A 14314-nucleotide genomic window follows, 5' to 3' on the forward strand; every position below is an offset into this window, starting at 1 on the left:
GACTCCCCGAACTTCCGGGAGAGGTGGGATGTCTGAAATTGGACTCTATTTGCCCCAGATTTTGCCCATTCACAATGGAAACAGCAGCATTAAATTACAAAAAAGCTACTGCCTGTATTAATAGCTCCTTGTATTTTAATGCTTCCATTAAAAATTGCAAAATCAGACAAATTTTAATTTCAAGTCACATTAAAACACGCTGAATAACTTTGCTTCCCAGCCCTCCTTGTTGGAATCAAATTGGTAACATCCTGCTATCTTGTGTAACCAGATCCCATAGGTACTTTTTGTTCCCTGTCACAGCCAATCTTCTAGTAAGGTCAATCATTGCCTTTAATTCTCTGAGCTTCAGCTTACAAGCTTTTGTGAGCAACATTTCGAAGTGGCTTGTGGAATACTATAAAAGTAAAACTGTTGATTCTCCTTTGTACATTCAGTACAATCATCCTTCCCAATGAAGAAAATTTCATGGGACTCCTGGGTCCTCCTCTAAGAACTCAGCTGCAGAGTTGAATCCACATGCGAATTATCCGAGGAGTGCCAGGAGTCTCCACGAGATCTACGAAGGGAACATGGATCACTTTAATTAGAAGTCATACTCTTTGTCATTAACATCAAAATTAAAAATTTGCAACAATGCTCTGAACAAAATTATATTGGTAGATTTGAAACTGCTCGGGAATCTATATGCATTAAACTTCCACCACTCACTGAGTAAACTGGATTTTATGTGGTTACAGAGGACTGCAATGATTAGTCACACATAAAGTGACATCCCGTGACCGCGAGCATAAAACAGGGCAGCAAGCTAAGCTTAGGAGCTCTTCACTTCAGTCTCTGAAGTCTAAGGAAGATGGCTCTTCATTTCAGTATCGTTTTCCTGGCCCTTTGTTTGCTCTACCAGATGAGAATTGTAAGTAATTAACTCAAGATAGATTGCATTCTAATGGAAATAATGGAATGTGTTGTGAAACTTATCTCTTACAAAACAAGAGCTGAGAAATCTTGCTGATGCTTTGCAGCCCTAAAGTTCCACTTCCCCTAGTGGAAGCTTCTGTTTCCTTGAAGACAATTAGTCTTTTCTTTTTCATGTATGAAAGGAAAAGAGGAAATCTAAATGCTTTTGGAAATATGGAAGGTTAACTGAAAGCAGTCATAATGAATATAGAAAGATGAAAAGGAAAGAAAAAGGATCTAGTGCTTTCCCAGCGTATATGGAAAGAGCAGCCTGAGAGGAAACTTCCATGGCATAACTAACAGGGGACTTAAAATTCTATTCTGTTCCATCAACAATCTATACGGATAGGAAGACAGGCAGCATGGCTTGGTGTGAGACAAGTGCCTTTTTCTGTCCCAGCCAACTCTGTGACTCTGTGACTCTGTGACACCGGTCTGTCTGTACTTTAAGGAAGACATGTCCATTTTGTAAGATTTATAATCTCTTGTCTTCTATCTTTGAGCACGTGCACTTTCAAAGCATTCTGTTATTTTGTACACAATGGTACGTACAGCCAGATTGAAGTATGTTTGAGACACAGACTGTAGATGCTGGAATCTGGAGCAGCAGACATTCTGCTGAGGGAACACTCACAATGCGCTGGAGGAACTCAGCAGGTCAGTCAGCATCAGTTGAAAAGATTAGTCGACGTTTCGGGCCGAAACCCTTCGTCAGGACTGAAGGAAGGACTTTGGGGAGGGTTTGAAGAATGCTGGTAGTCGAGAAAAACAGTAATTTTTAAGACAAAGGGGTGAGGGAGGAGAAGCAGGGAGGTGATTGACAGGAGAACAATAGTAGAAGGAGGCGGAACTATAAGGGAGGTGATGAAAAATAAGGATAGAGGAAGGGAGGGGGAGGGAATTACCGGAAGTTGGAGAATTCTATGTTCATACCAAGGGGCTGGAGACTACCTAGACGGTATATGAGGTTGCTCCTCCAACCTGAGTTTAGCCTCATCATGGCAGTAGAGGAGGCCATGTATGGACATATCTGAATGGGAGTGGGAAGCAGAGTTGAAGTGGGTGGCTACTGGGAGATCCTGTCTGTTTTGGCGGACGGAGTGGAGGTGCTCGACGAAGTGGTCCCCCGATCTGCATCGGGTTTCACCGATGTAGAGGAGGCCACACCGGGAGCACCGAATGCAATAGATGACCCCAGCAGATTCGCAAGTGAGGTGTTGTCTCACCTGGAAGGACTGTTTGGGGCCCTGAATGGTGGCAAGAGAGGAGGTGTAGGGACAAGTGTAGCACTTACGCTTACAGGGATAAGTGCCGGGTGGGAGATCCGTGGGGATGGACGTGTGGATAAGTGAGTCGCGTGGGGATCGATCCCTACAGAAAGCGGAGGGGGTGGAGAGGGAAAGATGTGCTTAGTGGTGGGGCCCTGTTGAAGGTGGCGGAAATTGTGGAGGATAATGTGCTGGATCCGGAGCCTGGTGGGGTGGTAGGTGAGGACAATGGGAACTCTGTCCCTGTTGTGGTGGCGGGAAGATGGGGTGAGGGCCGAAGTGCGGGAAATGGAGGAGATGCGGGTGAGGGCATCATTGATCACCGTAGAAGGGAAACCACGATCCTTAAAGAAAGAGGACATTTGAGATGTCCTGGAACGGAAAGCCTCATCCTGGGAGCAGGTGCGGCGGAGATGGAGGAACTGGGAAAAGGGAATGGCATTTTTGTATGAAGGAACCAAGGGGTCAAACGATGGTATCAGGTGGGTGACGAGTAAAGGGAGGAGTTGTCCTCCCAGTTCACTCTGAAAGTGATGAGTGGGCATAGCCACATGGTGACAGAGGCTTGCCTTTTCATAGTGAACTGCCAAACATGGCAGATGAGCCCCAAGTGCTTGTCTAGACATTACTTAAATGCTGTCACTAATTTTCACTCCGTGTCGTTCTCTAGTAGTATTACAGGCACTGGCCAACTTGAATGACAATGATCCCCCTTAGGTGCCTACTGAATCACTTTTTACTTACGCTATGTCTAAGCCATGTATTTTTATTTGTCTTTGACAAGGGGAAAGGTTCCTGCAATCTACCTTCCATATAACCTTGTATACCTCAATTTTGTCACCTTGTAATCTTCTTAGCACTTGGAATAATAGGTTTAACACCTTCAGTCTCATTTCACATCCTAAATGCTCCGCCCTAGCTAACATCCTGGTGTATTTCCAATGTGTCCTCTCCAGTGTGATCTTATCCTTCCTGTAGTGTAGTGAGCAGAACTGCACGTGATATCAGAATCAGAACCAGGTTTAATAACGCCAGTACATACCATGAAATTTGTTGCTTTGCAGCAGAAGTGCATTGCAATACAAAGTAACGAAAACTACAGATTGCAATACCGGTGTCGGAGTCAGAGGCAGAGAGGGAGTGAATGAATCGTAGGGGAGTCGGTACGGAGAAGCTTCTGAGACTGCCCATCTAAACTGGGAGCGAGGTTGGGTCGATCAAAGCACCAAATCAATTTGGAAGGGTCAAGAATGGCCGCAGGCTGGGTTGCAGGATATTGCTGTGGCGGGGTCCCAGTCTTAGTAAGGGTCAAGAAACAGTGTTTGAATGATTTACATGCTGCCACAGACAGAGGGATAAGGCAGGGTGTTGGGACCGGGGACGAGGATCAGGCCAATTCCACTTGCTCCTCCGCGATGTTTACTCCTCTCTCCATGGTGTTAAGGTTGTGAGTCTGCTCTGGCTGCTGTGGCTTTGTGCCTGCGAAATTTGCTGCAATTCTCTCTGCTGTGTGAATTCGGCTGTTCTGGTTGCCAGGTCTATGGCTTTTACTATTTAGATGAGTTGTGTGTTTTCCCCTCTCTCTCTGTGTATTGGGTGCCAGTCTTTTTCTAAAAATTCGATTTTTTTCAGGTTTCTTGCTTTATGGCTGTCTGTAAGCAGACAAATCTCAAGTTGGTATAATTTATACATCCTTCGATAAAAATGTACTTTGAACTGTGAAGTAATATATAGTATAAAAATAAATTAAATAAGCAGAACAAAAAGAGGGGGAAAAATCATGGATTAATTGTCCATTCAGAAATCTAATGGCAATCAAGAAGAAGCTGTTCCTGAATCGCTGAGTGTGTGTCTTCAGGCTCCTGTGCCTCCTCCTTGATGGTAACAATGAGAAGAGGACATGTCCTGGGTGATGGGGGACCTTAATGATGAAGGCTGTATTTTTTTGAAGCATCGCCTTCTGAAGGTGTCCTAGATACTGGGGAGCCGAGTGCCCATTATGGATCTGGCTGAGTTTCCAATTTTCTGCAGCTTTTGCCAATCCTGGGCAGCGGCCCCAGAAGGTGATGCAACAAGTAATGGTGTTCTCCACGTTACATCTCAGAAATTTGTGAGTATTTTTGGAAAAATAACAATTCTCCTCAAAACCCTGATGAAATGTACAGTAGCTGCTGTCATACCATCTTTGTAATTGTATCAAAATGATGGATTGATCCTCAGAGATGTTGATGCTCAGGAACTTGGAAAAGCTTACCCTTTCCAATTCTAATCTCCTGATAAGAACTGTTGGGTGTTCAGTTGACTTCCCCTTCCTGAAGTCCACACTCAATTCCTTGGTCTTACTGACGTTGAGTTGAAGGTTGATGCTGTAAAATCATTCAACCAGCTGAACTAACACACACAAAATGCTACAGCAACTCAGCAGGTCAGGCAGCATCTATGGAGAGGAAAAATGAGTTGATGCTTCAGGACTGGAAAGGAAAGGGGGAATAGGCCAGAATAAGAAGAGGAGGAGTACAAGCTGACAGGTAATAGGGGGAAGGTGTGTGGGTGGTCAAGTAAGGATGAAGTAAGAAGCTGGGTGGTGATAGGTGGCAAAGGTAAAGATCTGAAGAAGAAGGAATCTGATTGGAGAGGAAAGTGGACCGCAGAAGAAAGGCAAGGATGAGGGCTACTAGGGGAAGTTGATGGAGCAGGTGAGAAGAAGAGGGGAATAGAAAAAGAGAGAAGTAGCAGGGAGGAGAAATTACTGGAAGTTAGGTAAGTTAATGTTCATACCATCAAGTTGAAGTCTACCCAGACAGAAAATTGAGTATTGCTCCTACAGCCTGAGTGTGCTTCATTGGGGCTGCAGAGGAGGCTATGGACAAACCAGTTGGAATAGGAATGGGAATGAATTGAAATCGGTGGCCACCTGAGAAACCAAACATTTGCAGCTGATGGAGCAAAGGTGCTCAATGTAGCGGTCCCCCAATCTCGTGGTCTCACGATGTAGGAGCAGCTGAACCAGGGGCACTGCACTCAGTACATGACCCTGACAGGCTTGTACCACTTATTGCTAATGTCTATTTTCTCCTCTTAGTCAGAAACCATTTTTTGGCATACATGTGAAGCAGACACTCAAATAGTTCAGATCGACTCTATCACAGTTGAACCACATGTTGTGCCCACAACTGGAAATCTCACTCTTGAATGGAGCGGCAAGACAAAAGGGCAGATCGAGGGATTGAAGGTAAGTGAGCATTAACACTATCCGTTCTGCAGGACTGCCTTCTGTTTTCACATAGGTGAAGCTGTGTTTGCACTGATTCTTATCACTTCTACTAATATTTATTCCACCAGTGGATAGCTGGCTGAATGATCTTAATTTCAGCAAACAATTATCAAACATTACTAAGTTGTGCAAGGAAAGAAACTTTTCCAGTGGAAAGTTAGGACCTGTAATCCAACAACAGATCCATGGATAAAGGAGCAGGTTCAATGAGAAATGGAAGACTGTAAGTCCAGATCAGCTGACGCAAAGGGCTAGGATGAACTTAAGGGGATGAGTGGCCTCCTTCCCTGTTATGACCTCTGACTTTGGGATGTTCAACACGTACATTATGACTATGAAACTCGGAAGTACAATCTCCATTGCACTTTTCTTATTATTCGAGCCACCAGCCCTGTTCCGTTAGTGTCACTGACAATTTAAAATTCAACCATTAGATTATATTAGATTAGATCTAGAACTATTTATCATACATACATTGAAACATACAGTGAAATGTGTGATTTGTTTTAACAACCAACACACCCAAGAATCTGCTGGAGCAGCCTACAAATTTTCAATTGTTTTCTGTTTTGACCTTAACTCCACTTCCAATTTCAGACAATGCTTCTTTCTTGTAACTATGCCTTTGGATTGCATTATTTTGTTTAAAAAAGAAACTGTTTTGCTTGTTCATGAGTTGTGTCAGCACTTAATGCCTTTTGTCAATCTCCCTTGTGTTTAGGATACGCAATCAATCTACACACTAAAATGAATATCATGAATATGGTGTGTACATTGTACATGGCAAAGTGGTTTTGGAGTAGACTGGACAACTAAGAAAACCAGCCTGAAGTTCTGATGAAAGATTGTCATTTTACAATATTGACTTTGCTCCCTCTCATCCATTTCTGCCAAACCTGATAAATATTATCATGAATACCAGTGTTTTTGTTTCAGAATCTGCCATACTTCAGTTTTTCCTCACTTAAAAATATTGCATGAAAAACCAGAACTTCACCTACCTCAACACTGAAACTGACTCCACAACATATAGACTCACTTTCAAGGACTCTACAAACTATGTTCTCAGTATTATTTATTTTAAAAACATTATTTGCAAAATTTGTCTTCTTTGCACATTGGTTATTTGTCAGTCTTTGTTAATCTTCAGTTTTTCAGAATGTGTATTGTTTTCTTTACTTTCCTGTGAAAGCATAGAAACATAGAAAACATAGAAAACCTACAGCACAATGCAGGCCCTGCGGCCCAAAAAGTTGTGCCAAACATGTCCCTACCTTAGAAATTACTAGGCTTCCCTATAGCCCTCTATTTTCCTAAGCTCCATGAATCTATCTAAAGTCTCTTAAAATACCCTATCGTATCCGCCTCCACCACCGTTGCCGGCAGCCCATTCCATGCACTCACCACTCTCTGAGTAACAAACTTACCCCTGACGTCTCCTCTGTACCTACTCCCCAGCACCTTAAACCTGTGTCCTCTTATGGCAACCATTTCAGCTCTGGGAAAAAGCCTCGACTATCCACATGATCAATGCCTCTCATCATCTTGTACACCTCTATCAGGTCACCTCTCATCCTCCGTCGCTCCAAGGAGAAAAGGCCAAGTTCACTCAATCTGTTCTCATAAGGCATGCTCCCCAATTCAGGCAACATCCTTGTAAATCTCCTCTGCACCCTTTCTATGGTTTCCACATCCTTCCTGTAGTGAGGCAACCAGGACTGAGCACAGTACTCCAAGTGGGGTCTGACCAGGGTCCTATATAGCTGCAACATTACCTCTCGGCTACTAAATTCCATTCCATGATTGATGAAGGCCAATACACTGTATGCCTTCTTAACCACAGAGTCAACCTGCGCAGCTGCTTTGAGTGTCCTATGGACTCGGACCCCAAGATCCCTCTGATCCTCCACACTGCCAAGAGTCTTACCATTAATACTATATTCTGCCATCATATTTGACCTACCAAAATGAACCACTTCACACTTATCTGGGTTGGACTCTATCTGCCACTTCTCAGCCCAGTTTTGCATCCTATCAATGTCTCACTGTAACCTCTGACAGCCCTCCACACTATCCACAACACCTCCAACCTTGGTGACATCAGCAAACTTACTAACCCATCCCTCCACTTCCTCATCCAGGTCACTTATAAAAATCACGAAGAGTAAGGGTCCTAGAACAGATCCCTGAGGCATACAACTGGTCACTGACCTCCATGTAGAATATGATCTGTCTACAACCACTCCTTGCCTTCTGTGGGCAAGCCAGTTCTAGATCCACAAAGCAATGTCCCATTGGATCCCATGCCTCTTTACTTTCTCAATAAGCCTTGTATGTGGTACCTTATCAAATACCTTGCTGAAATCCATATACACTACATCTACTGCTCTTCCTTCATCAATATGTTTAGTCACATCCTCAAAAAATTCAATCATGCTCGTAAGGCACGACTTACCCTTGACAAAGCCATGCTGACTACTTCTAATTATATTATACCTCTCCAAATGTTCATAAATTCTGTCTCTCAGGATCTTCTCCATCAATTTACCAATCACTGAGGTAAGACTCACTGGTCTACAATCTTCTGGGCTATCTTTACTCCCTTTCTTGAATAAAGGAACAACATCCGCAGCCATCCAGTCCTCTGGAACCTCTCCCGTCCCCATTGATGATGCAAAGATCATCACCAGAGGCTCAGCAATCTCCTCCCTTGCCTCCCACAGTAGCCTGGGGTACATCTCATCTGGTCCTGGCGACTTATCCAACTTGATGCTTTCCAAAAGCTCCAGCACATCCTCTTTCTTAATATCTACATGCTCAAGCTTTTCAGTCTGCTGCAAGTCAGCACTACAATCACCAAGATCCTTTTCCATAGTGAATACTGAAGTAAAGTATTCATTAAGTACCGCTGCTATTTCCTCCGGTTCCATACACACTTTCCCACTGCTACACTTGATAGGTCCTATTCTTTCACATCTTATCCTCTTGCTCTTCACATACTTGTAGAATGCCTTGGGGTTTTCCTTAATCCTGCCTGCCAAGACTTTCTCATGGCCCCTTCTGGCTCTCCTAATTTCCTTCTTAAATTCCTTTCTATTAGCCTTATAATCTTCTAGATCTCTAACATCAGCTAGCTCCCTGAACCTTTTGTAAGCTTTTCTTTTCTTCTTGACTAGATTTATTACAGCCTTTGTACACAACAGTTCCTGTACCCTACCATAACTTCCCTGCCTCATTGGAACGTACCTATACAGAAGTCCACACAAATATCCCCTGAATATTTGCCACATTTCTTCCAAACTTTTCCCTGAGAAATCTGTTTCCAATTTAAGCCTCCAATTTTCTGCCTGATAGCCTCATAATTCCCCTTACTCTGATTAAACGCTTTTCTAACTTGTCTGTTCCTATCTCTCTCCAATACTATTTATTGTAAAGGAGACAGAATTATGATCACTATCTCCAAAATACTCTCCCACTGAGAGATCTGGCACGTGACCAGGTTCATTTCCCAATACCAGATCAAGTACAGCCTCTCCTCTTGTAGGCTTATATACATATTGTGTCAAGAAACCTTCCTGAACACACCTAACAAACTCCACCTCATTTAAACCACTTGCTCTATGGAAATGCCAATCGATATTTGAGAAATTAAAATCTCCCATCACGACAACTTTCCAGGATCTGTTTCCCGATCTGCACCTCGATATCCCTGTTACTACTGGGCGGCCTATATAAAAAAAAAGTTATTGACCCCTTCCTGTTCCTAACCTCCACCCACAAAGACTCCATAGACAATCCCTCCATGGCGTCCACCTTTTCTGCAGCCTTGACACTATCTCTGATCAACAGTGCCACGCCCCAACGCCTTTTGCCTCCCTCCCCATCCTTTCTGAAACATCTAAAGCCCGACACTTGAAGTAACCATTCCTGTCCCTGAAGCATCCAAGTCTCTGTAATGGCCACCACATCATATCTCCAAGTTCTGATCCATGCTAGAGAAGTTGTGCTAGGAGCAGGGGGTGGTGTGGGTGCCAACACAACCAGCCCTGAGACACCAGGCAAGATCATTTGATTCCAAATAATTGGTTTGTTGATCATTACAGAATGAACTTCCCATTCCCTCCCCACTGCCTTCCCATTTTCCCAACGATTATTCCACACCTCACTCTCAGACCACAAAAGAGACCCATATCAGAATTATCACTCACATATCTCATTAAATTTGTTTCTGTTTGTGGCAGCAGTACAGTGAAAAACATAAAATTACTTCAATGCATAAACTTATTACAGTACAATGCCGTGTAAAAGTTTTGGGCTTCTAGTGGTACACCGTGGAATAGGCACTTCTATCCTTTTAAACCATGCTGCCCCAGCAACTCCCAACAACCCCTATTGACCCTAACCTAATCACAGGATAATTTACAATGACCAGCTAACCTCCCCAGTAGGTCTACAGAGTGTGTGAGGAAACAAATACCCAGAGAAAATCTACACGTACTTTGGGAAGGATGTACAGAGACTCCTGACTGACTGTGTCAGAATATAACTCTGATCTCCGATACCCTGAACTGTAATAGCATTATACTAAATGCTTTGCTGCCACGGTGACCTGTGAACTCTGTCGCGCTAACCATTTCGCCACAGTAGCTCCCGTTACTCTAAAACTGTAACATTTTCCTGCATTGCAGATGGTAGTGGTCCAAGAAATAGGAAGATAAGGAATAGAGCTTGAAAGGCAGAATACAATTGTTCTGAACAGCTAAATACGATCAGTTAAATATATGACAAGCCAATTTTATTATTTTAACAAACATTGATTTCAAGAAAACCAGACCATTTATATTCATTCCTCAAGACAAGAGAATAACATTAATAATCAGCTTGGTCTCCCTTTAAAAATATTTAACCTAAACCTTAATTGAGCTCTTGCCCTGGAGATCAAGAGGTGAGTTGATAGAGATGTATAAGATGATAAGAGGATTAATTAGACTGGAAAGACTTTTTTTCCCACAGCAGAAATGGCTAATATGAAGGGGCATAACTTTAAGATGTTTGGGGGAAAAGATGGGGGTTGGGGATGTCAGAGTTAGGCTTTTTACACGGAGAGTGGTGGATGCATGGAACATGCTACCATGGGTGCTGGTAGAGGTAGATACATCAGGGACATTTAAGGGACTCATAGATAGCCACATTGATGAAAGAACAACGGATGTCTAAGTGGGAGGGAAGGGTTAAATTGGAGTAGATTAAAGGATCACCTCAAGTACTCTGCTGTAATGTTCTATGTTCTATGATGGTATAGTGAACAGTGAAGGTTAGGTAAGATTACAAGTTCCAAATCTTGAACTCACCTTTGTTTTCAGTCACATAAATCCTTCACTTCAAGGAAATAATAATTCCTTTTGCATTATTAATTGCCTTAGGTTCAAGTGCAATTTATGAGGCGGATTATATTTTGGAGTAAAGTTCTCTGCCCTGAACATTTCAACTGTGAGATGACATTTTGTGACTTCTTGGGTCTGGATCCATCTTGTTCTATCGCCCCTGTAAGTTTGATATTTCCTGCAACTCTGTTCTTTGTACATTTGGATATATACAGTTCATTGTCGATACAGAACAAATTGTTGGGTGATTATAATATATGCTCTTGATACCCACATTTGTCTGTTCAGAAATGACATCCATTCTGATGGAGACTGCCCTTATGAAAGTTTATTTGTTAAATGTAGACCGAATAATATTCATGTTTGCAAATTCAAATTACAGAGAAATAAAACAAATCAATGCAAAAACCAACCAGCAGGGGTCACTGGGATCTCAAATCTATTGCACTCCAAACACATTTATTTTTCTAAAAACAGACTTAAATGCTGGAGGAATCAGCAAGTTGGGCAGCATCAATGGGGTGGGGGAATAAACAGTTGATATTTTTTGGCTGCGAACCATCACCAAGACTGAAAAGAAAGCAGACAGAAGACAGAATAAGAAAGTGGGCTGAGGGGAAGGAGCACAATCTGGCAGGTGATTGGTGAGATCATATTACACTTACTGTTTAATCCCTCCATAGATGCTGCCTGACTTACTGAGTTCCTCCAGCATTTTATGTGTGTTACTGAAGACTTCCAGCATCTGCAGAATCTCTTGTTATTACAATTTTCTAAGGGATCTGTTTATCTGTGAAGGAAAGAAAACCTAGAAATTCTGAAAATGGTTTAAAATGTAAGCTTTTCTTGTCATTTATAGATATTACCCCAATTTCTCAAATAGTAATTTCACTGTTCTACATAGTAACTAAGTAAGTGAATGTTATTGTTGAATGATTACAATATATGTTTTGTTTATGCCCCTCAGAATCACAAATATTGTATTATAATAATTGTTTGAATCCAAAAAGAAAACAACAAAAATAAATCAGAAAATGGCTGTGATTTATTGGGTTGTGAAATTTGTCTTGTTCAGTAATGTCTTGGCAAAGTCAAATATTAATTTAACCTAAAACTAAACTTTTGTATTTCAGAATACTACAATTTATTCAAAGAAGTCTTTTGATTTGAAAAATGCCGCAAGAAATTCCCTTTTCAATGCTGGTGATTACTCTGCAAAATTTTTACTGTTTGCTGATGATGGTAGACGTGTTGGGTGTACTCAAGTCTTCTTTAGGATATATTAATGTTCACATGAGGCAACAAAGAAAGTCAACATTCAGGTACAATATTGTCTTCTTTTCCAGATTATTATCGTTAACAGGCTGTGTTCTCAGTCTGGAGTCATGGACTAATAGAGCAAAGAAACAGGCACTTTGGCCCATCTAGTCCATGCACATTCAACACACATCTGGGACATAGCCGTCCATACTTCTCCCATCCATGTAGATATCCAATCCTCTCTAAAAAGCTGCAAACAAGCTGATATTCATAACTTTCACCAACAGCTTTTTCCACACTCTCATCGCAATCTGAGTGAAAACATTTCCCCTCATGTCCCCATAAGCATTTCACCTTTCACCCTCGCCTATGACCTCTAGATCTAGTCTCACTAAACCTCAGAGAAAAAAGCCTACTTGCATTTATCCTGTGAAATCTCCCCTCATTCTCAGACACCCCAGGGAATACAATCCTAACCTCTCCAGCTTTTCCCTATAACTTAGTTCCTCAAGTGCCTTCAGTAACCTTGTAAATTTTCTCTCTATTCTTTCAATCTTATTGATATGTTATCTGCAGTAAAGTGACCAGAGCATCACACAGTACTCCAAATTAGGCCATGCCAATGTCTTATACAAATTGCTAAAGTTCATGTAGACAATATCCATGGTCTTTCCTTCACTAACCTTCCTGGAAATCTCCTCAGACAAATCTATAACTAGTTTAGAATTCTTTTGGATCTTGCTGCAACTTTCTCAAAATCTGTTTGAGTTCACCGATATTTTCTGCATTCAGATATATTTTGGTTAACATTTTAATGAACGTATGTTTCTTGTGAAAACACAAAGGTACATTGAATGTAATTCTTTTCATCATTGCACCCATGTTATTTTTAAAGTGGAAGCATTCTAACCATGACATTTCTCTTCATTACAGATAACTCCTGTTTTATGGCAGATCAAGTCATAGAAATTCTCCGTCGGTATTCATAACTCATGAACCAAAAATCAGAGCTCTGTCATTTAATTAATAATTAAAGAATCTGAGAGACAAAAATTATAAAAATTAAAGAATTGAATCAATTACACACAAAGCTGGAATGAAACAAAGAAAATCTGTTGTCTTTTTTTTACTTGTATTTCTCTGCACATGTACAAAGAGTGTGACTTTATATTACAGTCAGCTCATTTAGCTGTCGAGCAGCATTGTTTTTCAAGAATTTTGCACATTATTAAGTTGTTCAAAACAGGGCGAGCAATTTGATGTACAGATTTAAACCAAAATAACTAAACTGGGTGTCAAGGTTGAGATTTTATACCATGTATAAAGAGACTTTAAGACTATAAGACATAGGAGCAGAATTAGGCAGAGAGGTGAGACCATGGAGATACTTGAGGCCAAGAATGATGATGCATTGTTTATCCTGGGCCTAATTCTGTTTGGAATTTCTGTAGTTGATTATACTAAAGGAGGGCATGATACCAGTCAGGTGGGCATTGCTGATCTGGAATGTAGCATTGCTGGTCAAGTAAAGATCTGTCTTCCCCTTTTAACATATCCACAGTTGAGGTGTAAAAATGAACAGTAAACACTGGTGGATATCCTTGATTCCAAATGAAATTTCAAGAGTTTATTTCTTGATGTGTACATAATTCCATTACATTTTGTGGGAATTCAAGTCCAATCAGAGTCAGAATCAGGTTTAATATCACCGGTATATGTCGTGAAATTTGTTGTCTTTGCGGCAGCAGTACAATGCAAGACATAATAAGAGGAAAAAATATACTAAGGTAAGTATAAAGACGTTAAATGGTTAAATTAAGTAAGAGCACAAAAATAGAAATTGTAAAGTAGTGAGGTAGTGTTCATGTGTTCAGAAATCAGCTGACAGAGGGAAAGAAGCTGTTCCCGAATCGTTGAGTGTGTGTCATCAATCTGTGTACCTCTTTCCTGATGGTAGCTATCAGAAGAGGGCACATTCTGAGTGATGAAGGTCCTTAATGATGGATGTTGCCTTTTTAAGGCATCGCCTTTGAAGGTGACCTGGTTGCTACGGAGGCTCATGCCCATGATGAAGCTCACTGAGTCCACAACTTTCTGTAGCTCCATTCGATCCTGTGGATTAGCACCCAGCCCCTCTCCTCCCCCCCCCCCCACTCCACCATTCAAATGGT

General features: G+C 41.6%; 1 protein-coding gene across 1 annotated transcript; it reads left to right on the forward strand.

Annotated features, from left to right (window-relative positions):
• The first annotated feature begins 854 nt into the window (after positions 1-854).
• LOC140200875 (ganglioside GM2 activator-like) lies at positions 855-13152 on the forward strand. The gene is made up of 5 exons (XM_072264513.1): positions 855-913; positions 5308-5457; positions 10923-11045; positions 12017-12205; positions 13077-13152. Exons 1-4 carry the CDS (start codon positions 905-907, stop codon positions 12167-12169), a joined length of 435 nt encoding a protein of 144 aa, XP_072120614.1. The 5' UTR covers positions 855-904; the 3' UTR covers positions 12170-12205; positions 13077-13152.
• The last annotated feature ends 1162 nt before the right edge of the window (positions 13153-14314 follow it).

Source organism: Mobula birostris, chromosome 7 (genome assembly GCF_030028105.1).
Source record: "Mobula birostris isolate sMobBir1 chromosome 7, sMobBir1.hap1, whole genome shotgun sequence".
NCBI lineage: Eukaryota > Metazoa > Chordata > Chondrichthyes > Myliobatiformes > Myliobatidae > Mobula > Mobula birostris.